Below are 25,656 nucleotides of genomic sequence, written 5' to 3'. Positions count from 1 at the left end.
TCAAAAACCCTTCTGCTGATGCATCTTCAGCTGTTGCTGTGGCAACTGCTCAGTTTTCATCCCTCTCCTCTTTCCAGCTTCACTGAACTCATCCAGAGAGGCGACTGCTGGAAGCCTGAGCACGGGGAGAGGAGAAAACCCATCCCTCTCCTTTCCCAGGGGCTGCAATGACAGCTCCAGGGAGGCCAGTCCCAGAGCTCCAAACCCTTTCCTGGCTTGTCAGTTATCCCTTCATTTATCCTGGCACCTGTCCATCATTAAGGGAGGGTGTGAGGTTCCTATGGCAACTGCCAGCAGCTTGCTGGGCAAGGCAGGGGAATCAGCAGCCACCCCATGCAGGATCTGCACACATTTCCTGGCACCTGCAGCACAGGGGGTTGGGGTTTAGCATCTGTGTCACTCTTAGAAGGGTTTCCAAGCACGTGTGATGGAGTTCAGTCTGCTCTGCATCGTGTCCAGGGGAAGGCTGGGTGATCCAGGAGGAGGCTGCAGCTGATGGTTTGGATCCAGCTGTGCCCTGGGACTCCTGGGGGTTTGGCATTTCAGCCCCCATCCATGGTTACAGCACTTTCCCAGAAAAGGAGATGTGTCCTGCAGTGGGTACATCCTCTTCAGAGGGGCTGCTTCAGATAATGAGGAGAGGAAATTAAACACAGAAATTGGAGGCTGGACAAAAAGCTCCCCCTTGTTCAGGGAGTCTTGTTAGAGCATGAAAACGCTGCTCAGAGCCAGTGTCAGAGCCACAGGTTTGATTTCAGCAGATGAGAGCTCTGTTTCTGACTCTGAGTTGGCTCGGACATGTTCACCTTTCCGTGCCCCTGATTCCCTCACACCTTCTGATTTGGGTAAGCATTTCCAGTTAATAGGTGCTTGTACCATCCTTGGTTCCTGAGCTGTGATCTCACAGTGAGGGCTGCTCATGAGAAGCCTTTGAGCACGTACAAACAAATGAGATAATTTGCTGTTGTTTGCCAGTCACAGTGACTTGCCCTGAGGTGAAGAAGAAGAAGAAGAAAGGTGTGAAGCAGCTTCTTTTGTTATTTTTGGGTATCTTTTGCCATCTCTGAGCCTTTTTGCCCAGCTGTCATCCAGCTGGCAGGGGAAAAGGCTGGTTAACTTGTTCCATTTCTGCAGGGTTTCAGAGATTTATTAGTTCATAGAAACATAGACTGATTTGGTTTGGAGAGGACATTAAAGATAATCTTGTTCCAATCCTCTGCCATGGGCAGGGACATCTTCCACTATCCCAGGTTGCTCCAAGCCCTGTCCAGCCTGGCCTTGGACACTTCCAGGGATGTGGCAGCCACAGCTTCTCTGGGCATCCTGTGCCAGGACCTCACCACCCACAGAATAAACAATTTTTTCTTAATATATATCTTGTCTATCTAATATCTAATATCTAATCTATTTCTGATAATTACTGTGGTGAATCTTCAGGAAATCTGTCCTGATGCACAACAGCTCCATCCTTTCTCCCCTCGTTGAGACCTCCCACCAAACCACCACAGGAACAGAGAAATGATGGAAAAAGGCTTTTCTGAGAGCAGTGCATCATCTTGTTTTCTTAGAGCTCAGCCTCACCTTGTGAGTGACTAATCAAGGACCTGCTCATGTGATTTTGAGGAGCAGCTCAGGGAGCTTGGTTGGAATGTGAGATACAGGAAACATCTGACACTCACTGCTGTGTCCCTGCTGCTTTTCAGAACAGTTGGGCTGCTCATCTTTGCCATGCAGGATTAGCTATCCCACAGGACAGAGTGATCTCAGAATGCAGCAGGGTAATGTTCATCTGTCCCTGCCAACACAGCATCCTTGAAAAAACACCGGGAAGAGCTTCTGTTGTTCTGCAAGCCTAGCTCAGAGCAGTGCTATTGTAATGCCTCAAGTGGCTACAGGGTTTTCTGGCTCTCTGGGTATCTGTCAGCACTGATGGGATCCCTGTGGCACCCTGCAGGCTGAGGGAGGAAGGACAATTCCCTATTCAGACAGGCCAGGGTGATGGCTTGGAAGCCAAAAGAATTTGCTTTTCTCCATTGTAGCATCAGCTGCATTCTCTGCTTTGGGGCCTGGCCAAGGAGAAACACTCTCAGGATGTTGAGGCTGTAGACAAGAGGTGAGGCTGGAATGTGTGTCCTGCCTCTCTTGGGGCATCTCCAGGAGCCCACACCCTCCTCCCCTGCCTGCTCTTTGAGCATGAGTCCGTTTGCTTTGGCTTGGGTGTTATCTCGTGCTGCCGTGGGTCTCGGGGAGGAAGAGGATGATAAGAGCTGTGATATCGTGGTCCTGACCTTCCCACTGTGGAAGCCAAACTATGAAGGCTCCCTGGGCTCCTGTCCTGGTTTCTGAAGGAAGTGGGTTTGCATCAACTCTGTGCAACCTCCAGCCCAGCTGCTCCTCTGCTCCTCTGCTCCCTTCCAAACTCACTGACCATTCTTGGCCAAAGTTCCAGAGAGTCTGGAGTTCTCAGGTTCCTACTGACTGTAAAAATGCACAGCTTTAGAGGAGGAATGGACTCTCAGTCCTCTTAGGAAGAAAGAGCAACAGCTTGGGCTCAACCCTTGTCAGACCCCAGAAATCCCCATGGGAGAGTGTTGTCATGGGAATGTCTCCCACTTCTGAGGAATTCTTAGTTGGATTATGTCCCTTACGTGTGCCAAACCCATCCCTTGGCACTTTAACTTCATTAAGGAGTGACAGGCCAATGTCATTATCAAAATCAGAATGATTTGGGTTGGAAGGGACCTTAAAAATCACCTAATTCCATCCCCACTGCCATGGGCAGGAACATACATGGAGGTTCTTGTGAACTTTCTGGTAGAACTCCCTATAGAAGGACAGAAGGCTGGCTGGGAAGGGTGCAGATTTATATAGGCATAATTAGAGAAGGAATTAATTACTGTTTTATGAGCTGCCTGTGCTCTGCTCCATGCCTTCCACAGCTTTGCACAACCCAGTTTTCCCATGTGAGTTTTTTGGAAGAGCTCTCTTACTTAACCAGGATTTTCCTTTAACAAAAGACAGATTGCCCAAGTAAATACATGGTTTTCTTGCCTCTTGCACACACACCACCTTCCTCAATGAAGATATTGATATTATTTATGATTTCCAAGCTCAGGAAGCATCAGGACTGTCCCCAGCAGCCTCTTTCCAGTGAGCAGATGGACCTCATGACAAAACCATCGACTATTTTTGTCACTAGTCCACTCCCCTAATCTGGTGACCAGAAGGCTCCTGCTCTCTGCATCATTACTTCTCCTTCTGAGAGTGTGTCAAAGCAGCAAAGGGCTGAAAGAAAGCTAATGTTGTGTCTCTATTTAAAAAGGATAAATGTGGTGCTTGGATAATTATGGCAGCCTGACCTTGATCCTCGTGAAATAATGGACCAGCTAAGAAAGACTCTATTAATAAAGAATTAAAGGAGGGGTGAAATCATTAATGTTCATCAGCAGTGATGTGTGGAGTGACTTCAGAGGCAGAGCAGTCCTGGGTTAGGATCAAGCTCTCAACAGACCTGGGTCATTTCCCAGCACTGCCTGTGTGGCCTTGGGGAATCACTTTGCTCCCAGTCACCAGGAGTGGGCAGTGAGCCGTGGCAGGGGAGGTTGGATGTCTTCATTTGGATCCTGCTGTGGAGCAGCCACTCTCTGGTGATCAGCATCACTCATCACTCACCAGCCTTCTCTACAGCGAGGCCAAGGACCTCCTGATGATCTCCTGCCCATCAGGGAGGAGGCTCTGCAAAGAAACCTTGGATGTCCCATCCCTGGAAGTGTCCAGGGCCAGGTTGGAGCACCCTGGGATGGTGGAAGGCGTCCCTGCCCATGGCAGGAGGTGGAACAGGATGATCTTTAACATCCCTTCCAACCCAGCCCATTTTATGATCTGCTGTGGAATCTGTGCCCTGATCTGTGCAAACCACCCCTGAAATGTGCAGCTGCCAGAGGGCACAGAGCTAAAACAGGGCCAGAATTTTTCCCTAGCCTGGCCACCAGCCTCCAGCACCCTCACAATGCCTGACAAAACAGAGCTGGAATTTGCTCCTGAGTGCATGGAAGACTCATAACTAGAAAGGAGCCACCAGAAGTGACAGAGATGCAAGGACTCAATTATTCCTTTGTTGTCCCTGCAGATGTTTACACTTCCCATAAATCCTGTTGCTTTCTCCTCATCAGCTGCCTTTAAAGTTCGGAGCATTTTCCTCATGTATTATTACTTTTGCTGTGCCAATAAATAAGCACTCCATCAATCAAACTAACAACACTGTAAACTTAGGAGGTGCAGATAAAATATATGGCGCATTAAAAAATTCTTTGACCGGGTGAGCTTTTTTCGGAGCTAGTTTGATTGCTGCTGGTGCCGATGCAAATTTGGGGGAAGTATATCCAGAAATTTATGGAGCTTGGATTCCTGCCTACAAGGCATTGACCTGATTCCACTTTATAACATAATAACGTTCCCCAGCGCTGTTTGTGTAAATTTTAAATATAATTTTTACGACGCTAAGAATTAGTGGTATAATAATGTAAACACGGCGTGGACTGTAACTCACCCCTTCTCCTCATGCACTGGGGGTGGAGAGCTCCTTGCTGCTTCCTTCTCCAGACCATCCAGGTTTAAAGGAGCCAGGTAGGCAGCCCTGGAGCCCTGGGTTTGCAGCAGAGCAGGGTGGTGACCTGTGTGACTTGCAGAGGTGTGAGAGACAACTTCAGGAAACAAATTCCAGGCAGTCCCTGCTGCCTCTCATTTGTAAAATTCCTTTTTTCCTGTGTTTTATCAAGGTGAACTCTGATTTCTTCAAAGTCAGTGAAAGGTTAGGTGTTTTTTGCCTCTCTTTTGACTGTTTTCCCTCTTTTTTTTCTCATTTCTTGCCTTCTTTTTCTTTCTCATTCCTTGGTCTGTTTTTTTAAATTTCTTTTTTTAAATCTAGTTCAATTTACAGAGCATCCAGATGCTGTGGTCTAGATATCTTTATAAAAACCCAATCCCTGGCTCTCAACTCTTACCCTCTTGACTTGATTACAGCAGAGTGGGCGGGTGAAAAAGCCAGAGGGAGCAGAGAGAAAACAGAACATTGCAGCTCAGCAGAGCAGATGAACAAAAGATGTATTTATTTACGTAATATCTCAGTAAATAACATTCTGAGTTTCATTTCTTATGGGGTCCCAAAGGGCCTGAGTGAGTCAGTCTAGGTCACTTAGATCCACTGTATGATCATTTCTATTTTTTTTTTTTTTTTTTTTTTTTTTTTTTTTTTTTTTTTTTTTTTTTGAGGCAAAATGCCTTGGGTAAAGCACAAAGATGGTTGCTGGATGAGGGATATTGAAAGGAAAGTCTTAAAAATACCCTGTAAATTGGGGATAATTAAATGGATTTAATGGTAGGAGAAAAGAGGAACTGGATGCTTTGAGTAATGAAGGAATTAGTGGTGGAATGAAGTAATGAAGGAGCAATGAAGGAATTGGTGGCCTGTTCCTGAATGGAGGTAACTCCTATTTTTTTTTTTGGGAAAGGAAGGTTGAAAATCCATCACCAAGGGTTGAGTTTATCTGGCCAGTGGTGCCCCAGTGCCCTGAGCATCAGGTGAGCTTTGGTTTCCTTCTGTAGACTGTGGAGATCCAGCCAATGCTTCCAGGGATGGTGAGGGAGGAGTAGGGAGGAAAAGCTGGGAAGGTTCTCTCCCCTGAATGCTCAGGCTGGCAAGAGATGCACAAGTGGAGATGAGTGACCCAGTAGAAGGTGGGGGCTGTTGGTGTGTGAGGGGTTCATTGCATTAAACCTTCATGGATGTGTTCCCTGTCATCCAAGGCAGATAAAACTCCTTCTCTGCTGGAAACTGGAAAACACTCTGATGACCCTTTGGATCATAATCCTGATCAAAAGGAGCCACAGAGAGTGAAACTGTGCAAAATATGGTTGGAAGAAAACCTGTGCAGTATCACAAGGCTGTGAAACATTCCAACATGCCTTTCCTAGGAGAGGGACTCGGGGTGTTTGGTCATCTCCAGCTTATACAGGGAAACAGCACAGTGAAACCTCCATGAAATCATAACTCTGGGTGTATGAAGCACCATAAAAAAAGCAAACTAATTAGTTCAGGGCTAAGACCACACAGCCTTGATCTCTTCAGCATCCTCACTGGAGACCCACCCAGGCTCAGTTCTGATGAAGGCCATAACACACATGTGAGAGAAAACCTCCTCATATTTCTGAGACTTTATTATTTCTGCAAGCTGCAACAAAACACATTTGCAGGCGCTCTATGAGGAGTTATAAATAAAGAAAATTAAACTACCATCGACCCAATGAGTACAGCCCATTTTGTGCAGTGTTTTCACTGCAAAAGCTCTCTGACTTGGTAATTGGCAAAATTTTGGTGATGTGAGGTGTGCATCACTGCTGATACCAGTAATTGGCAAGGGTGGAGGATATTATTTTAAATGGAATTACTCATTTGAAAGCATTCAAGGACTAGAATGAAGCTACACACAGAAAATGAATCAACAATGATTCTCTGGATTGTGAACCAGCTCCCCTTAGAGCCAGGCAAAAGATTTAATTTATTGTATATCAGAGGCAAAAAGGGATGGGATTGTGCCTATCCTTGGTGCAGCTGTTGGCAGTCTATTATTTTATTTCCCCTACATCCTGTGAAAACTGTATTTTTCCAACCTAGGCAATGTCCATAGCAAAGGAGAAGGCTGAAGAGAAAGTGACTCCACTGTAAAATGTCCAAAATAACTATTTTTTACAGAGCCTTCTGCTTGGGTCTGCTCTGGTCAGCTTGATATTTTCCCCCCAAATGTACAAACCTGGCCAGGCACCCAAAGCTTGACACAGGCTGCAAAATGAGTTCTGTGTTTGAATCTGAACCCAGAGCCTGGTCCAAGCTCTGAGGTTTTATGCAGTACATCACCCAATGAAATTGCCTTTTCCCCTCCCCGTTTCAATTAGAAAGAACATTAGGTCAATCAGATAAAGCCACATTGGGAGGATTTCCTCTTTATGGCGCTTGCCTCTTCAATTATCTATAATGAACTTCCTCACAGCACTGCGAAGCTTTTTATATGCAAACGAACCCTGTTTTGGGGCTGCCTCAATCACGGCTCGTTAATGAACTTGAAACAAGTGTTATCGGGAAGGTTACAGCACCAGTGGTGGAGGGGGACGGGATAAAGCCTCGCAAGAAAGACCAGGCTCAAGAGCTGGGATTGGCCTGCAGGTAACAGGGTGGGCTATCTGCAGCCTCCATCCCTCGGCCCCCGCCAGGGGCTTTTCTCTGTGACACACATCAAGTGAAATGAAACTCCTGGGGAACGGCTGCTCGGCAGCAGATAGGGCTCCCACCCTCCTGCCCCTCTCACTGCCTCTGCCAGAGCATCTCTCAGCTCCTGAGATGGGGAGGACAAAACTGCTCCAGGGTCTTTTCTTGTGCCAGGAGAAAGAGAGGGAGCTGAGAGAGAGCCCCAGGGCGTGTTGGTGATGGGGAAGGGTCAGGGGTGTTTGCATGTGGTACCTGCTGGTGTGATCAGCACTGAAAACTCTTTAATATAAATCACCTTCTTCTGCTTTTTGCGGTTTTATTGGTCTTAAATCAGCCATAATTATAGATTATGCCTCACTTTCTCCTGCTGAGTAGCTGCAGGGAGCTTTGTGCCATGGTATGGTAGAACCTTTGAACCCAAGCTTGGGAAGATTTTCCAGATGGTTAAGCCTTGCTCTTTTACCAAGAAAAATGCTGCAGTGAAACCCATTGGGTTTCAGCATTAGGAGGGCCCTGGAGAGGTTTCATCCCAGAACAGAAGAGCAGTGAGGACAGGGAGGGCTAGAACAGGGTGTAGCTCCTCAACCCTCCAGCCCCAAGAGTGCAGAGGCTGGCAGTGATAAAGTTCAACCCTGCACTGCAGTTCCACTCCCAGCCAGGTTAATGGGACACCCATCAAGCCTTGGCAGCACACACCAAGTCAGGATTTGTGCCAGATCATCTCAGGCAAAGAACCACTGGATCCAAGGTGGTTCAGCTCCTCCCAGCTCCAGTGGCTCTCCTGGGCAAACCCAGCTGAAGCCCATCAGTGGCTCTCAGGTATTCCCACCATGAGCATCACCCTCTAAGTGCAGATGAAAAATCATCTCTCACTCCCCCTAGGACAGACCCTCAGATCCTCTCTGGCACTGGGGAAGGTTCTGGACTGCAGGGATGCATTGGGTGCTTACTGGATTTTCTCCCTGCCAGGGATGAGCTCACATCCTCCATGTGATTGCTGGCTCTCATAATTCTGTCCCTGGTTGGTTTAACTACAGATGTTACATGTCTAATCCATTTCTTTATCTCCCTAAGCTGTTTGCTTCAGTAAGATGCTCCCACCATCTGCTCTAACAAGATCCCAGGCTCTCAATAAGCCATGAATTCCACTTTTGACCCCTTCAGTCCCTTTCTCTACTTTTCTACCCCAAATCAGTAATTTTCCTCTTGCCCACACCTACAGTTCCCAGTTTCTGCTGGCACCAACGGGACTTGGCTTTAACTTTGGGCAGGACAGGCCAAGGCTGCAGTAATTTCCTAAAGAGCTGACATCACCCAGAAACCATGAAAGGAACATCTTGCACTTTTCTGACTGTGCTATGAAGAAGCAGAGCATGGCTGCTCTAACTAATTAAGCTGTGCTAATTAATGAAATTTTTACTGCAGCCACCTGTGAGGCAGCTTTGGGTGCCCAGAGCTCACCTGTGAGAGGGACCCATGAAGAGCCACCACATTAGCAGCACTCACTTGGCATTTCTCCTTTTGTGAACAGTGGAAAGCTTTTCCAAGGGGTCTCCACGCTTTTTGTGACAGTTGTTTCTTGGCAACTGGGTCTAGAGCTCTGTAATGAATATTTTGTCCTCTTCTGGGCCAAAATAATTTTCTTTTGAACTACCCTGACTCCATAGGTTCCAACAGGTCTTGCTGGATCTGTGCCTTTTGTATAGTGGTGTGTTGGCTAAAGTGAGGAATTGTGCTCAGATTTTTAGTTTATTCACTTTTATCATTGTGACTGGGTTAAGTCTGTGGAGGCAGCATGATTGCTTTTCCATTACCTGAACAAACAGAGGAGGCACTAAAAGCACCAGAGGTGGCTTCCCTGGGTCCTGGGGGCTGAAATAAGCCAGAGGGATAGGAAAGGATGGTCTGTGAAAACAATCCTTCCTCACCTGTCTGTCTGAGCCTTCCCAGGAATGCTCCTTGGATAGCTCTGTAATAACCCAAGGCCCAGGGAGCTGCAAAGGCTTTGCAATCAGGTGAGCTGAGAAGGTTGGGGAGCACCACAGGACTCTTCCTGAGGCTGGGAAACCCATGTGCTGGCCTGGTGAGTTTTCTTCTGTTGGGTTGCTTGTTTTCTTTAAAAGAGCTGAGCAGTTGTTAGTTGCTATAAAGTTGTTTATTGTAAAGGTGCATCAATCTCAAAAGGCAAAAAATCCAAAGTGTTAAAGTCCATGCTAAAAGCTTTCAGCATAGAGTCTCAAATAGAAATAAAGTCTCCATTAGAAGTAGAAGCAGCTCCTGGTTCTTCCTGGGAGGGCTGAAGTTGCAGCCCAGTGCAGAGTCCTGAGCAGAGCCTGAGCCTGGTACAGAGTCTCAAGAGACAGATGCTCCCTGCTCTTTTCTTCTTCTTTTCCTTCTTTTCCTTCTTTTCCTTCTTTTCCTTCTTTTTCTTCTTTTTCTTCTTCTTCTTCTTCTTTTCCTTCTTTTCCTTCTTTTCCTTCTTTTTTTTCTTTTCCTTCTTTTTCTTCCTCTTCTTCTTCATGTGGTGGTAGTGATGATGATGGTGGTGGAGGAAGAGAGAGAGCTCTCACTCCAATACACAGATTTGTATTTACAAATTCCCCAATCTGAAACATTTCTTCTTTACCTGTCAGAATTCTAGTTTCATAGTATGGAAGTTTACATATAATCTACACATATTCTGTTCTATCTGAAAAATGTAAGCAATGTTAAGATATTTTTATTATGTCTAAAGCTATGTTTTGGAGCTCTCACAGACTTGTTTTTAATCCTTGTTTTCTGCACTGATATCTAGGACCATGTTTTTTGTTGATCTCTCTCTGAGGATCTCAGAGAAGCCTCTGTTTTTCAGGCTCCAACATTCTGCTCTCTCCCCCAGGACTGCCCCCAGCTGCTGCAGGCTGAGAAGATCCTGGTGCCCGTGGAGGTGATCAAACCCATCACACTGAAGGCCAAGAACCTGCCCCAGCCCCAGTCAGGCCAGAGGGGCTACGAGTGCATCCTGAGCATCCAGGGCAGCGAGCAGAGGGTGCCAGCCTTGAGGTTCAACAGCTCCAGCGTGCAGTGCCAGAACACCTCGGTGAGCAGGGGTCACACAGGGACACACAGCACTGTCCCCAAGGGAGCTGGGCTGCTGCCACAGCTCCTCTCAACTCACTGAGGGTGCTGGAGTTGTTTAGTCAAAGGAAAGAAGGCTCAAGGCAGACTTTATCACTCTAGAATCACCTGGTTTCGGTGAGGTTGGGTCTGGCTTTTCTCCCAGGCGAGGGGAAATGGCCTCAAGTTGTGCCAGGGCAAATTCATGTTGAATATTAATAAGCATTCTTCACTGGAAGAGGGGTTAAACATTGAAATAGGATGGAGGCAGTGGTGGAATAACCATTTGTGTAAGTGTTCAGAGGAGGTGCAGACATGGCACTTCACATTATGATTTAGTGGGCACAGGGGTGTTCAGTCAAAGGTTGGACTTGATCTTGGGGGTCTTTTCTAGCTTTCATGACTCTGTGGTTCCAAACACAGCCAGGAAAAGGTTGGCTGGTAGCTTGAAACTGCCCTTTTTCCTCCTTGGGCTGGCTGGTGCCTCCACTCAGTTGTTGCTTCTGGCCCAGATCCCATCCTCAGGCTGGGCTGGAGCACCTCAGCCATGACCCACAGGCAATAATATCAGCTCAACCTGCTCATATCCCCACAGCACCACAAAAAGGGGTTCCAGTGGGACATGTCAGCATGGGGGTGAAGGTTATTTTTGGGGAATTTGATGATAAAACCCCATATGGACAGTCTGACATGTGCCAGCATGTAATGGGGCAGAAAAAGGGTGAGAACACAGAATCCCAGAATGGGAAAGGGACCTTGAAGATCATCCAGTGCCAACCCCCTGCATGGGCAGGGACACCTTGCACTGGACCAGATTGCTCCAAATCCCATCCAGCCTGGCCTTGGGCTGAGTCAGACCTTCCTCCAGCCCTCACCTCCCCTTTGAGGAGTCTCTCTCTCTGCCCACCTCCACTTCCCACCTGAAGTGCAGGACCTGTGCCTCTCCCTGCAAGGACCCTGTGTGAGTCATGGCAGTGCTGTCACCACAGCAATGTCACTTCTGGGGACAAAGCCAGCCACCTGCCAGCAGCCAGGAGCTGTGCCCCTATGCTGTGCTTCTCCAGAGGTTTCTCCATGTCTCCAGGATGTGCATTGAGTCATTTTCATTGCTGCTACTGTGAGATGGTTTATTAGTCAAAGAGCTAATTACAGGCTTTAGCCACTTCACTGCAGCTCTGGCACTCCACGCTGGGCAGTGCTTGTCACAACATATTCTGCTGCATTAAGCAGGGCTGAAGATTACAGGCAGTTCACACATTTTACATCTGTTGCAAACAAGCAACTTCCCAACCGATGCTCTTTTATTTGTTCTTTTTTGTCTCCCTCCCTCCCATCTCTCCCTGATTTTCATTACTGGTTAATGACCTGTGAGCATTCAGGTCTCAGGTTAAAAATGGATGGAAGCTAAGGAGGTATGCACATTTTCTTTAAAGTATTATTTTAAAATGGTGGAAGCTAAGGGGGAATTGGATGGTGGTGGGCAGAAATTATATCTGTCCAAAGAGCCTTAGCAGGCAAGACAGACCTTTAATGACCCCTTAGAGTCACCAATTCTCTAGCACATGTAGGCATTCCCATGAATTATCTCAGGTTTTAAGCATAGCTGGGCTGAGCAGGAAAGCAACTTCAGCCAGCCTCAGCATCCCACTTGGTAGAACCCAATAAAAGACTGGTTCTGTCAGGCCATGGTGATTATTCCCACATGCGTGCTCCAAGAGGCTGGGACTGGAGAAGTGGAGATGGATTTGCTCATAGGATGCCTGAGTGCTGTGACAGCACCATTTTGACTTTGATGCCTGTTCTGCCAAGCCAGGACACTCAGGCTGTGCCAGAGCTGCAGAGGGTGGCAGGGCTGAGCCCCAGGCTCCTGCCAAGGCACTCCAGGACCTTACTGCTGAGTGCTGTCTGCAGGATGCTGGTCCTGTGTTTGATGGTGCATCTCTTTCTTTTCCAGGCAGAGAGGCTCATTTGGGAATAAAATCAACTCTTTTCTATCCTGATTCTGCCTCTTCTCTCCCTCTGCCCTCCCCTTTCCCTCTCCCTTGCTTTCTTCCTTTTTCCTGCTCTTTGCTTCCCTTATCTTTCCTCCCCTTTCCTTCTCTTGTCTTTCCACCCCTTTTGAAGGAGCTTTGACTCTCTGATTTGAGGTCTTTCTTCTTCTTTTTTTTTTTTTTTCTTCTTCCCTGAGAAATGTTATTTCATTGTTGCATGGAATTTGCCAGACACTGAGAGAAAGAGATGTGGAAGGGAGAGCCAGACAAAAGAAAGCAACATTCAGAAAGACACAAAAAGGCAGCAGAGAAGCCCTGGCTGCTTGAGCAGGTGGCAGAGGATGCAGACAATAGGGAAGGAGTGCTGGAGATCTGTCTCCATCATGATTATTTCCTTCCCTGCCAAAATTAGCATTCAGGCAGGAGCCACTGCAACACAATGAGCCTCTGCTCCGGGGGTCACCTGGCTTTGGGAAGAGCTGTCTGAGCCTGTTTGCAAATCAAACCAACCCCCTCTGACAGAGCTTTTTTACTCAGCAGAGCTGCTGGAGGAGGCACTGCATGTGGCACCTGCATTGCAGGCTTGGAGAAGGTCCAGGCAGGGTGGGAGGATGTGCTGGGTGGTGTGTCCCTGGAGGGATGCTGTCCTGCCAGCAGACCCTCCTGTTGGTGCTGCATGCTGGGCTAAGCAATCAGCCCTGCCTTGTGTGCCCCAGGATCTGCCCCCTCCCATCTCCCACCTCAAATTTGCAAGAAAAACTTGCAAAACTCAGGATTTTCCCTACTTTCACATGGGATAGAATCAGCAAAAGAGCCTTAACTTTGGGCTCTGCATTTCCTAATCCCCCAGGATTTACACCAGAGGTCAGAGCCAGCTTAAGCACCTTTTCTAAGCAGCTCCAACTTCAGTGAAAGATGCTCTAAGGTCACCTGGGTGTGGCCAGTCTGTCTGCCAGTAATGTCACATCCAGCACTGATGGTCCCTGGGTGCTCAGCCCAGTCAGGAGCCAGATCTGCCTCTCTCCCTGCCTTCCCCAGAGATATTTCATTTGATAACAGCAATAAGCCACCGCAGGCAGCACCATTCGGGGCAATTATTGTTCTTGTCAAGTGGTTTGAGACTCTCAGCTCTGGGCTTTGTCCTCTGTCACACCACCCAAGGCATGCAATTATCACTCAGAGGGACCCTTCCTGCCAGCCCTTATTGCACTGGTGATAGCTCTGCCAACAGCCTGGACACGGAGCCGTGGGAGGGGATGGGAAGCAGGGGAGCTGAGGAGACGTACAAATAAGTAAGTAAAAATGTCAGCAGGAAGGGCTGAAATTGCTGCATGTATCAGGGCAGAGTGCAATCTTCCCAGTGGGAAGCAGTGGGAGCCCCAGCATTTGCAATCAGCCCCGAATGATCAGGCTTTGAGGGCTGAGCCATGATCAGTGCCATTGCCTGCTCCAGTGGCTGACCCACACCCTGGCTTGGCTCCCACCAGCAAAATCCTGATTTTGTCTGGAGTCCTTCACAGCTCTGTGTGCTCTGAGAGCTCAAAGTGCTGTGTGGCTCAGGGACAGGAGAGCAAGCCTGTTCTATTTGTCACATCATTGCACTTTAGCAAGAGATCTCAGTGGCATTTGACTCCGTGGTGTGGCTCAGACTGAAGGGAGTGATAAAAAAAAAAAAAAATCCAATAAAAAGCAGAGCTGAGGAAAAAATTTCAGAGAGAGGAGCTATTCACAGAAATCATGGGAAAACACAGTTGTGGGTGGCCAAAAGACAAGCACAGGGCTGTGAGTTTTAGGATCAGGGAATGGTTTGGTTTGGAAAGAATCTTAAAGATCATCTAGTTCCAAACCTCCCACAGGGAATGTCACACTTGTGCACCCACTAAATTAAATGTCTAATTATTGTTTATCTACATTTAAATGAAAGACAAACCCCAATAATCACGTGGATTCTGTTGGCCTGGCTGATTCCCAGTTATAAAAAATTCAGTCCCAGCTCTAGGAAGCAAAGGATCCAAGGAAACAGAATGACAGTGAGCAAGAAGTTTTCTGCCTTTTTTTATGGCTGGAAAATTGATGCAAAGAAAGATTAAGTGATTTCCACAGGATGGTGCAAGGGGTTGATAGCAGAGCCAGTACAGGAATCAATCCCTGGATTTGAGCTCTAATCACAAAAGTGATGTCAGAAAAAAACAGACCTACACTAAAATTCTGCTAAAATTCTGCAGAAGTTTCCCCACTATTGAACATGTTTGAGGTACAAAGGGGAAATATCATGAAACCACTCTGGATTCACCATCCTAAGTGTGCTCAAGCCAAATTACCAAAGGGCAGGATGCTGCAAGTGGTCAGGCATGGATATGGATTTGCCCAAATTGTGGGAATATCTGATCCTACTGGAGAGTTTGAAAGGCAAAAAAAGTGAGTTCCAAACATTGCTCCTGTGAATAACAACAGCTCCTTCTAGCAGCTTTTTGGCATTTCCTAAAGAGAGCCAGTCTGTGTTCCAGGCAGCACAACCTTTCCTTCTCAGCTGGGTCCCCAAATTGCCCATCATTTTCTGCTTTGATGAGATGATTGTGATTAGAATCCAGGTTGGTCAGATTGGTTTACATCCTCTGGGATGTTCTGCCTGTGTTGGAGGCAGTTGTGCAAGGACAGGTGGGGACACAAGCCCTGGTGGCACCAACACTTCTCAGCAGTGTTTTGGGAGCTCTGCTCTCCTGCAGATCCATGCTCCAGCCCTTTTTTCTCCCCTGAAACACATTTCCATCTTCTTGTCACGGCTGAGGGAGCCCTTTTCAAAGACTCTGTTGAGTTCAGTGGGCTTTGAAGAGGGGTCACAATGAGTGAGCAGCTCCTGTGGTCTGAGGAGGACGGAGCCTTTCCTCACTGCTCCTTTGCAATTTGCTGGGTTTTGCTGCCCTGCAGCCCACACAGCATCAGGTGGGTCAGGCACAGGCAGTGTGAGCATCCTCATCCCAGCTGGCTTCTTCCTCAGAGCTCTTCCATGGGATTCATCCCCTCACATCCCTTTCCAGGTCTGGAGTGAGCCTGCTGGGTTAGAGTCTAATCTGTGTTTGCCCCTGGTGCTGCAGACACAGAAGATGTAAAGTCCCAGCTGAGCTCCTGCTGCTGGCTCTGGGATCTTCCATGGGAATAAATGTTCCATGAGATTCCAGCTGCCTGTCCCTTGGCAGCCCTGCCTAGGCTCTGCTTCCAGCTAAATCCCAAAACACACACAAGGCTCTTTGTAAGACTCACCTTCTGAGTTTAGGATGACCAGTTATTCTGTGTGTTTCCCATTTTCCATTCCCAATGTTTTCAAAGTGATGTGCAAAGCAGAAGTTTAATTATTCACCACTTTTCAGGCCCTCTCCTTCCCACTGCTGTCTCCCCATCCTTGCTCCCAGTTCTTCAGAGCAGTGTCAGTCCAGACAGCTCTGCATCATCTTCAGTATTGCTGGCAAAAAAATGCAAATCCTGAATGGGACTGGGTCTACTGCAAAGGACCTGGTTTGCCTGGGCTGCTCTTTACCTCCATGGAAACCACAAATACTCATAAATTCCCTACAACTGGATCATAATCACAGTGTTTTGGAGATTAATGGCTAATTGTGCTTAGTCTGTGCAAAGAGGAATTACTGTGCAAGCAGCTCCCACTCTGCTGTAATGGACAGAAATCACCAGTTACCATTTACTCTGCAATTATACAGCAATTAATGGATCCAGGAAAACCTACCTGTGAAGCTCAGAGCTTTGGCATCTCTGTGCATAACCACAATGAGGTTTTAAGGGATGAGGGACTCTTTAGTGACTTTTTCTTTTGGCCCAACCAACCCAGTTTTCTGAGTTATATTTAACCTTGTAGTGGGGAAAATATTTTCCTTTCCCACTGTAGATCCCTGCTCTTAGGAGGGCAAATCCTTACATGCACTGTGGTCACCAATAGTAGCAGAAACACAAAATGTTTCTCTCTTTCTTTCTTATTCCCTTCTGTCCTTTAACCAACCATCTCCTCTCCCACCATGAGGTTTTTTGGCTTTTGGTGAAGTGTTGGGTGGAAGCTGCTGATGGAGGTGAGCAGTGGGACCTGATGGGCAGCAGGGTGAGCCCTGGGTGAACTGGCTTGGGATAAATCAAAATCTGGGTGAAGAAAAGCACTCAGCACCAGGTGGGGAGGGCCTCCAGAGAGCAGCTTCCATTTCCTTCATTGGGGTCACCTCTGTGTACCTTGACTGCCCCTGACAAGCGTTTGTTTAAATCTGTCCAACTCTTTTAGAAGTTTTTTTTGCAGCTATTTGCTGGAAACTGGATACTCCTTGCTCCAGCTGAAGCCTTTCTGGTTCTGGGTAGGGAAAAGTGATTGCCTCCTGGGGTTTACACATTTAAACTCTATCTGCTCCATCCCCAAATGAGAACTGTTTGGGTTTTGGCAGCAATATGGCATTGTTGATTTACAGTCTGCTCATGATCTCCAGCAGTCCCCAGATCCTCTCCTGCAGCACTGCCCAGCCACTCGAATTTCAGAGTTATTTGCATCAATTCCTCCTACTGAAAAATAGTCCCCATTTGCCAGCATTGAATTTTATTTGGTTGATTTTGGCCCAGTTCTACAATTTGTCAAGTTTGTTTTGAATTCTTAACTCTGCTGTTGGAGGTTCTTGCACCCCCTCCAGAACAGGGTCATGAAATCATCCAAGTCAGTAGTGAAAATACTGAGTAATGCCAGACTCAGGACAATATCCTTTTTGAAACATCCTGCAGCTTCATATGGAATTATCTGATTTTTTTTTTTTTTGTTTAATAGTTTTTGCATAAACCTTATGATGGCCTTTCTTAGGCCATATTTCCCTGGTTTGTTTATGGGGATCTGCTGCAGGATAGTAGCAAACACTCTTCCAAAAATCAGGATAAATCACATCTGCTGCCTCCCCTTTATCCACAAAGCCATTAAACCTGTCAAAAAGGAAATTAGATTGGGTTGACACAATTTGTTCTTGACAAATCTTCGCTGGCTGATTTTTATCACCTTATCATCTTGCAGGTGCTTATAAATTGATTGTTTAATAATTTGATGTGCTTTCTTTCTGGGAAGCCAAGTTAGGCTGACAGGTCTATAATTACACACTGGCTCCATTTCCCCCTTTTTCAAGGGGTTTCCCCTAATTTTGAGACCTCACTCAGCTTCCAAGGGTTCTTCAAGACATCCCTAGTGTAAATAACCTCACCTAAACATTCAGCACCTATGGAATACACAGCAGGGCCACAGCTGGATGGAAGACCCAGAATATGTAATTTACACCCTAAAGTTGCACCCAAGTTGGAAAAATGCTTTTCAAAGCTCTGCTCAACACCCAAAAAATGGATTTCCAAGTTAAGGCCCATCACATGCAACTTCCATCACAGGATATTTTTCTGAGTGATTGGACAAGAGGGAGTGGCTTTAAGTTGAAGAAAGGTCCAGATCAGATATTAGGAAGGAATTCTTGGCTGTGAGGCTCTGGTTGTCCAGAGATCCCTGGAATATCCAAGGCCAGGTTGGATGGGGCTTGGAGCAGCCTGAGACAGTGGAAGGTGTCCCTGCCCATGGCAAGAACTGGAACAAGATGACCTTTAATGTTCTTTCCACCCCCATTCTGGGATTCTGAGTGTTCTTTTAATGGGTAAATGGGTTTTTGTGATGGACATGGCTGGAGATCCACAGCTTTGGGACCATCCTGGCATTCTGGCAGATGCTGCTGATTAGGGAGGGGAGTGACAGCTCCATTCCTCTTGCTCTCCATGCTCAGCACCACCTCTTGCCTCATCCCATCCCCTCCCCACCTCCAGGCACTCTCTGAGTCTGGGTTTGGAGGATTTTTATTTTCTTTTGCCTGTTTTGTTTTTCCTCTCCCGCTTCCAGTACTCGTACGAGGGGATGGAGATTAACAGCCTGCCAGTGGAGCTGACAGTCGTGTGGAACGGGAATTTCAACATTGACAACCCAGCACAGAACAAAGGTAAAGAGTTATTTCAACTTGTCCTTGGAAGCAGTAACCTTAGCAACGGGCCCTGGCTCCCCACACTTAACAAAGCCGCCACCGTCTCCCCGCGCTGCCTGCTGCACTCTTGTTCTCTGCACTCTGCAAATTACCAATTTTTGAGAGCTTTGTGTGCCTCCCCCCAGCCCTCCAGTGCTCTCCTTCCACCTGGGAAACGCGACTCTCCCTCCCACTCGTGTTGCTCTCCCTCTCTGCCTCCCGTTTCTCCCCACGTCCTCGTGTCTGGTTTTCGTGCTCCTCCTTCTCCAGCTTTTTCTCCCCCTCTTTTACTTCTCCTGCAGTGATGCTCTTCAAGTTAACATGCCAGGAGAGCAGGCTCTCTTTTCAGAGGCAATTTAGTAATGAGCAAGGGAAGGCAGAGGGGGAGCAGAAAGGCTGCAGCTCACCAGCGGGAGAATTCTGAGCAAAATAAAATGATAAAAAGGATAGAAAGTGTTTAACCACCACTGATGGCACAGGTTGGATGTGCCCCTTGCAGAGGGGGCTGCACACCCAGCCAGGACCCTGAGGCAGGCTGGGTGTTCCTGGTCAACTCCCAAAAAATTGATTTCCAAGTTAAGGCCCATCACATGCAACTTCCATCACAGGATATTTTCCTGAGTGACTGGACAAGAGGGAGTGGCTTTAAGTTGAAGAAAGGTCCAGATCAGATATTAGGAAGGAATTCTTGGCTGTGAGGCTCTGGTTGTCCAGAGATCCCTGGAATATCCAAGGCCAGGCTGGATGGGGCTTGGAGCAGCCTGGGACAGTGGAAGGTGTCCCTGCCCATGGCAAGAACTGGAACAAGATGACCTTTAATGTTCTTTCCACCCCCATTCTGGGATTCTGAGTGTTCAGCTAACAGCTAACACTTCTTCTTCTTTCTTCTTGTCTTTCCACCCTGGAACTTTCCCCCCAGGTAACCCCTCCCCTTGGCAGCTCTGCATTTGCAGCTCACACCTGCAGCTTCTTCTCACAGAAATCTCTCCCTCCCTCTCTTTACCTTGCTGTGGACACTCCCCACACCTTTTCCCATCCCATCTGTCTCCACCAGGTCCCCCCACAGGGCTGTCACACCCTTCCACACCCACCCTTGTGCTGGGGTGGGCTGGGTGAGCTTCCCACCAACACCAGGGAACCCTCCTCCCCATGGCCCTTCTCCCCCTCTGAATGGCAGAGTTCCCACTCCAAAAGCCCAGAAATGTGACTTTTGAGGGGTAAATCCACTCAGCAAACATAACAGGCTGGAGATTCCTGCACCCTGCCTCTACTCTGATGTTATCTCCTGCTCTCCAAGCTGTGCCAAGGTATTTCCAGAACACTGCTGACTTCCATGGGCCCAAACAGTGCCATGGACTGTGAGAGCCTTTAACAGTGGGGATTGGAGATCAGAATTTGGACATTTGTTCCAGTCCTGCTTAGTTTTGTGCTACCATAAAATGAGCACCCCTGACACAATATGGTCCACACCAAAAATGTAGATCCTTTTCTTGGGTTGCATGGAGCTATCCTAGGTGATGTGGGAGTAAAATAAATCTCATAATCATGATGATCATATTTTACTGTTTATGTGCCAGTAACATAAACACACCAGAAAATGAACTTGAGAAGCAATTCTGGCCCTTCTTGGGTTATTCCAAGCCAAAATGTTGTAAATAAGGACTAGGAAAATATCTGGGAAGCAGCACTGGCAGGTGGCTATCCCAGATGAGTAATTTGGATATTATCATCATGTTTTTGGTCAGGAGGAGAGTTTAGGCATGTGCCCATAGAGATACCACATGGAAGCAGTACCACACTCTCATGAGGACACAGAGGTGACCAAGATGCCACTGGTTTCACATCCAGCATCACCATGGGCTGGGCTGGGAGGCAGAAATGCCAAACCCACCAAGCCTACAGAATTACCTACAGAGATACCCACTGGTAGCATCTCAAGCAGAACAACGCAGCAAATTTGAGGAAATCCAACAGAAAACTAAGGAAAGAGGTGTATCCCATGAGGTCTGGAAAACACTGTGCTTGACAGATGTTTTGCAGGCCTTTTGGGGTATTTTTGGGTACTTTTCTTGCACCCAGCCTGGAGAAATAAAGAGTTTCTGAGTTTTCCTTGCATTGGCCATTTCTTGCTGGCTTCTAGGGGGAAGGTATGGAGAGACAGAGGTTTTCAGCACAAATATTTCCAAAGCCTTTGAGCTCTGGAATTGTATATAAAGATTAAAAGTCACTTTTAGTCATCACTTTAGCCACCTATGGACACAGCAAAACAGAAGCACAGAGGGAAAATCTCCCAACGTGGCCACAAATGAAGGGAAAAAAAAAGTCTGAAAGCCTTGATTCAGTCACCTTCATCTTCCAGGAGGAGAATTCTGCTATCAGTCCCCTCTGCAAGCCAGGCCTCAGTGTCTATATCTGTAAAATAAGAATAAATAACGTGATCTCATTTTGTAGGAGGACTTCAATATTTTTAGGCTTTATTAGAAAAAGCTCAGAGTGCTTCTAATCACTTAACAGCCCAAAATGGAGCTAAGCATTAATCACTGCTGTCTGCATTAGAGTGGAATCAACTCTGTTCCAAAGTGGGAAGCAGACTGAATTTCTGGAGCAGAAGAAGGGGTAAAGGCTGGTTGTGAATCCCTGGATTAACCATTGTGTATTTACTGTTATCTTCTGGGATTTCTGTCAAGTGGGAAACCTGAGTGGCATCACCTTAACACAAAATTCCGGGAAGTTTCACACCCAAGTTTAAGCTGTGGGTTGGCCAGGTCTAGAAGATTCTTTTAGGATGAAGTGCTGAGTCTGAGGCTGGTTGTTGGTGACACTTTATGACACTCAGTCTGCAAACAAGGAAGGGACTGAGGCCAAATCATCAAATTATGCCCAAGCACCATTTCTTCCAACCTCCTGCTTGCAGTCCTTTCCTACAGTGAGAGCATCACCCTTCCTTCTGCCCTCAGCTTCCAAAAACACCTTTGATGAAGAATGAACTAACAAACGAACTTTATTTCGAGAAGGACATCCATGTTTTTCCCCACGATTTCTCACCCCCCTGAAGAGTTTCCACCCTCCCTGTGCCACGAGCAGCCCAGAACCCTTCCCCCTCTTGCCGTGCCGGGCTCTGCAGGGCTGTGTGATGCCTCAGGGCTGTGTTTTGCTGTCCCTGCAGTTCACCTGTACAAGTGCGGGGCCATGCGCGACAGCTGCGGACTCTGCCTGAAAGCCGACCCCGACTTCGAGTGCGGCTGGTGCCAGGGGCAGAACCAGTGCACGCTGAAGCAGCACTGCCCAGCCCAGGACAGCCAGTGGCTGGAGCTCTCCAGCACCAAGGGCAAGTGCACCAACCCCAAGATCACCGATGTAAGTCATGGATCTGCCGGAACGTTCTGTGGTTTGTTTTCCTGATTTGGGGCTGGGTTGGTGTCCTGGTTTGGAGGGCAGGTGTCTGCCAATAAAGGCAGGAGCTTCTCTTTGAAATGGAGAACAGAAACCCTCTCCCTCCAAACTATTATAATTTGAAATTATATTAAATTTAATTTAATTTAATTTTGAAATTAAGGGGCTCTCAGGCAAAGAGATGGGAATTAGGAATAACAGTTCTTTACTAGGAACATTAAAATAGAAATGCAGCATTACAAAGAACAATCCCAAACCCTGCCAGAGTCAGAATCCAAGCTGACACCCGTCAGTCAGTCAGGGTGTTGGCACAGTCCCATTCAATGGTGGCTGCATCCTCCTGCAGGGGCAGATGTGGTTCAGCTGGAGCAGTGCTCCTGGAGAAGGTGCAGTTTCCTCTGAAGGTGCAGGGATGATGTGCAAAGGTCTGGTTTTCCTCTGGAATGCAGTGGGAAGAAGGTGCCTTGGTGTCCAAAATGTCAGTTTTTCTCTGGGTAGGAAAGGCTTGGCTCCTCCCCTGGCTGGAGCATCTCCCAGTGGGATGATGGAATTTTATCAGTCATGCCCTGGAACTCACTGGCCATGAACAGGAGATATCTCCTGGAGGGAGGATGGGCTGTGGGAAAGATAAAGATGATTGCCCAGCTGGTTTAAAGATGGTGACAGAATAGATACTTTATGTTTTCTGACAACATGACATGGACAAAACCATGGAAAAAAAAAAAAAAAAAAAAAAAAAAAAAAAAAAAAAAAAAAAAAAAAACCAAAACTGAAAAACCCACTCCTGACTCCAGCAGATGAAGCCCTTTTTTTTGCCCTGCCCCTGGCTGATGTTGTTGATGTTGTGAGGTGAAAAAAGTCTTCACAGAGCAAATAAAGCCCTATAGAGTTGTCAGGTGGCTCCTTGGAAGGCTCAAGGAGGAGGCAGGAGCAAGCCTGGAGTAGAAAAAGTTGGGAACTGTCCTATTAAGATAATGAGGGTAGGGCTGAGGGAAGGACCTGCAGAATAATGTTGTTCTTCAGGAATTCCTTATTGACTGTGTTGACTTGGCCAAAGGAAAAGCAGGAGGAAAAGTTCAAAAAGGAAATAAGAGAATAGGAAGACCATAAAGACAAGGAGCAGAACAAGGGAGAGAAGGCAGAGGAGGCAAGTCAGGCCTGAAATCTAAAGGGATTTTTATCTGCTGCCTTAGGATGCCTTTGCCATAAAGCCAGGCACATTTTCAGGGTCACAGGACAGACCTGAGCCTTGCAAATGAATGCTCCATCCCTTCCAGCTGCCTCCTGCACCTCTCAGTCACCTCACTCAGCATGAGCACCCTTTGAATGTGGCCAGAGCCTGATTTACAAATGGGAAAAGCCAGGAGGGAAATGAAACAGGGAAAATACAGGGAAATGCAAAAGGGGAAAATCCAGCCCCCACAGTGGTGGTTTAACAGGAATGATTAGGTGGGTTGTTTTCCTAGAAAACAAGAAAGGATTTTTTAAGTTGTGTTTGATTCAGATTCACAATGTGTGGGTATTATGGAAGAGCCCTAAACCAATATCTATGCTTGAACATTTTGGGAGAGCAAAGGCTGGGTTGAATCTGTTTTTCCCAGATGTTATTGCAAATAACCCCTTTCCCTGTGTTTTGATCCATCTCCCTGTCATTCACCTGATTTCAAAGCTCTCTCTCAGCTGAACTGCTGGAGCTCAGTTTATTCTGATGTTTATGGCTCATTCTGGTGTTTCCAAGGTGAAGGTCTCTGCTTAACTTGGATTTATCTGAGATTGATCCCACCTGAACCACTCAAAGCTGTGAAACCAAACCCAGAAAGGACAGCTACACCTAAAAATTCAGCTTTGAGGCCTTGCAAATCACTTGGAGCTGGGGCAAACATTTAAAAAATATTTTCATATTCTCAGACCTTGTGACACAATAATAGAATTTGGTATGGGGCAGCTGATGGATGATCAACAAAAGCAGAAATCCAAAACACAATAACCTGGGTGTGCAGAAGTTCTAAAGGTCCACCCACATTTCCCTGCCACACTTTAACCCTAATCCTTCATCTCCAGCTTGTTTTTGAAGAGCAAACCCCTCATTCTCCACCCTACAGCTCCAGAGGGGGCTGTGCTTCAAATTCTGCTGGCATTTCCTCCAACAGCTCTCTGAGCTTGAGCAGATCATTGCAACACTCGCTCATGAAATATTCCAGCTGCCTGCTGCAAGCCTAAGTAGCTCTTGGAAAGCTTTTTTCTGAGCCATTAGCATGGAAGTAATCTCAAGTGACTGGATATATATTGCAGCTAATGGTAGGTCTGGAGCTGTGGGGTGGGAGCATCCAGAGCCTGGAGAGGAGCCAGGCTGGATCTCTGCAGGGAAGAGGAGGAACAACACATGTACGCACACTGGTAGGGGCACTCACACCCCCTCCAGCACAGATCTCCTCATTTCTGTACCAGCTCTGACATTTACAGAGCCACTCAGGGAAATTAAAGGACTTAGAGACTCGCTGAGCCACAAAAACTCCTTTAGGAGTGACAAGCAGCAGTAGGTATGAGCAGAGACTGGAAATTGGGATGCAGCTCTGGGTCTTCCAGAGGAAGCTGAGGCTTCCTGGCAGCTTTTGTTTCCCTGCCTGGATTTTCCTCTCCAAAACTGACAGGTGTCATGCCATGTTTTTCACCTGTGATAGAACAACCTGCTGTGAAAACAACCTGGTAACGCCTTCCTCTTGGTTGGGTCTATGGCAGAGCTATGAAACAGGGTGAAAAAAATCTTCCATGGGACCCTGAAAGGATCCCTGGCCCTCATGATTTAAGGAAATAAGTGGGTTTTAAGGAAACAAGTGAGTTTTGGAGCTGGCCTTTACAAATTAAATATTGTCCAGGGAAGGATTTAGTGGTACTGTGTTGGCTTTGCTCTAGGAAGTTTCTTGTTGAAGCTTTTTGAGTCAGAGCAGAAATTTTTTGAAATCTCATGCTTTAGACAGCTTTCCCTTTCCTTTTCCCTTTCCCTTTCCCTTTCCCTTTCCCTTTCCCTTTCCCTCTTTTTTCTTTCCTGGAAAACCACCACAAATACCTCCTGGTTCCCTGTAGAGTCAGAGATAAGTCACACTCACTGAGGAGCTGGTTCATGATACCTAAAATTAATATCCAAAAGTTAATATCCTAAAATTAAATATTCCCTGGAGGTGCCTGGCTCTCTCATTTTATTAAAAATGGGCCTTCTAAAAATCACCCTTTGGGTGGGAATTGCACCAGCCCTGGTGCCAGGCTGGGTGCTGGGAAGTGTCAGTGCCACTCCAGTGCCTCTCCTTTCCCTGCCAGCCCAGATTCCCACCTGGCAGAGCCAGGGTATGGACCTGAGACAGGGAATTCCCCTTTGCTCAGTGCAGGGAGAGCTGTGCCAGTGCTGGCAGATGGCAGCCATGGCATCCTGAGTGAGCAGCAGGGAGTGAGGGAAGTGTTTGAGCCCCTCCCAAGAGGGCAGTTGCATGGCAAAGTGGCCACGGTGAGGAACTGGAAGGGCAGAATGGAGATAATTAAGGGTCAGCCCTGTGATTCTGGTGTTGTTCCAGTGCTCAGAGACAGTTCCAGGGCTGATTCCCACCTGGCTCTGGACAAGGGTGATGGAGCAAGACCCTGTGAGGTTCTGGTGCAGGGCCAGGCTGGGATGCAAGCACCATTCCAGCAGCCCCCAGGCTGGTTGGGATGGTTGCTCATCTCATGCTGAGGCTCAGAGGCTCCACAAATGATCTGTCCATGCTCCCTGCCCACCCTCCCAATGGCCCCAGCTCTCCCAGGAGGGAAACTGGAGCTCTTTCAGGAAGAGGTGCTGGCACAGAGCAGCTGCTGCTGCTGTCTCAGTCACCATCCACATCCTGCACACCTAAACAACACCCTGTTC

The 25,656-nt window shown here is 47.3% G+C and overlaps 1 protein-coding gene across 2 annotated transcripts in view; it reads left to right on the top strand.

The window, feature by feature from the left end:
• PLXNA4 (plexin A4) overlaps window positions 1-25,656 on the top strand; it is a 435,362-nt gene that overhangs the window by 331,992 nt on the left and 77,714 nt on the right. For both annotated transcript variants that reach the window (XM_056482450.1, XM_056482451.1), the window contains exons 10-12: window positions 10,140-10,340; window positions 18,251-18,347; window positions 21,535-21,725. In XM_056482450.1, the coding sequence (XP_056338425.1) occupies window positions 10,140-10,340; window positions 18,251-18,347; window positions 21,535-21,725 (489 nt within the window). The remainder of the gene's footprint in view (window positions 1-10,139; window positions 10,341-18,250; window positions 18,348-21,534; window positions 21,726-25,656) is intronic.

This window comes from Oenanthe melanoleuca, chromosome 1A (genome assembly GCF_029582105.1).
Source record: "Oenanthe melanoleuca isolate GR-GAL-2019-014 chromosome 1A, OMel1.0, whole genome shotgun sequence".
Taxonomy (NCBI): domain Eukaryota; kingdom Metazoa; phylum Chordata; class Aves; order Passeriformes; family Muscicapidae; genus Oenanthe; species Oenanthe melanoleuca.
This window is presented reverse-complemented; position numbering and strand designations above follow the sequence as displayed.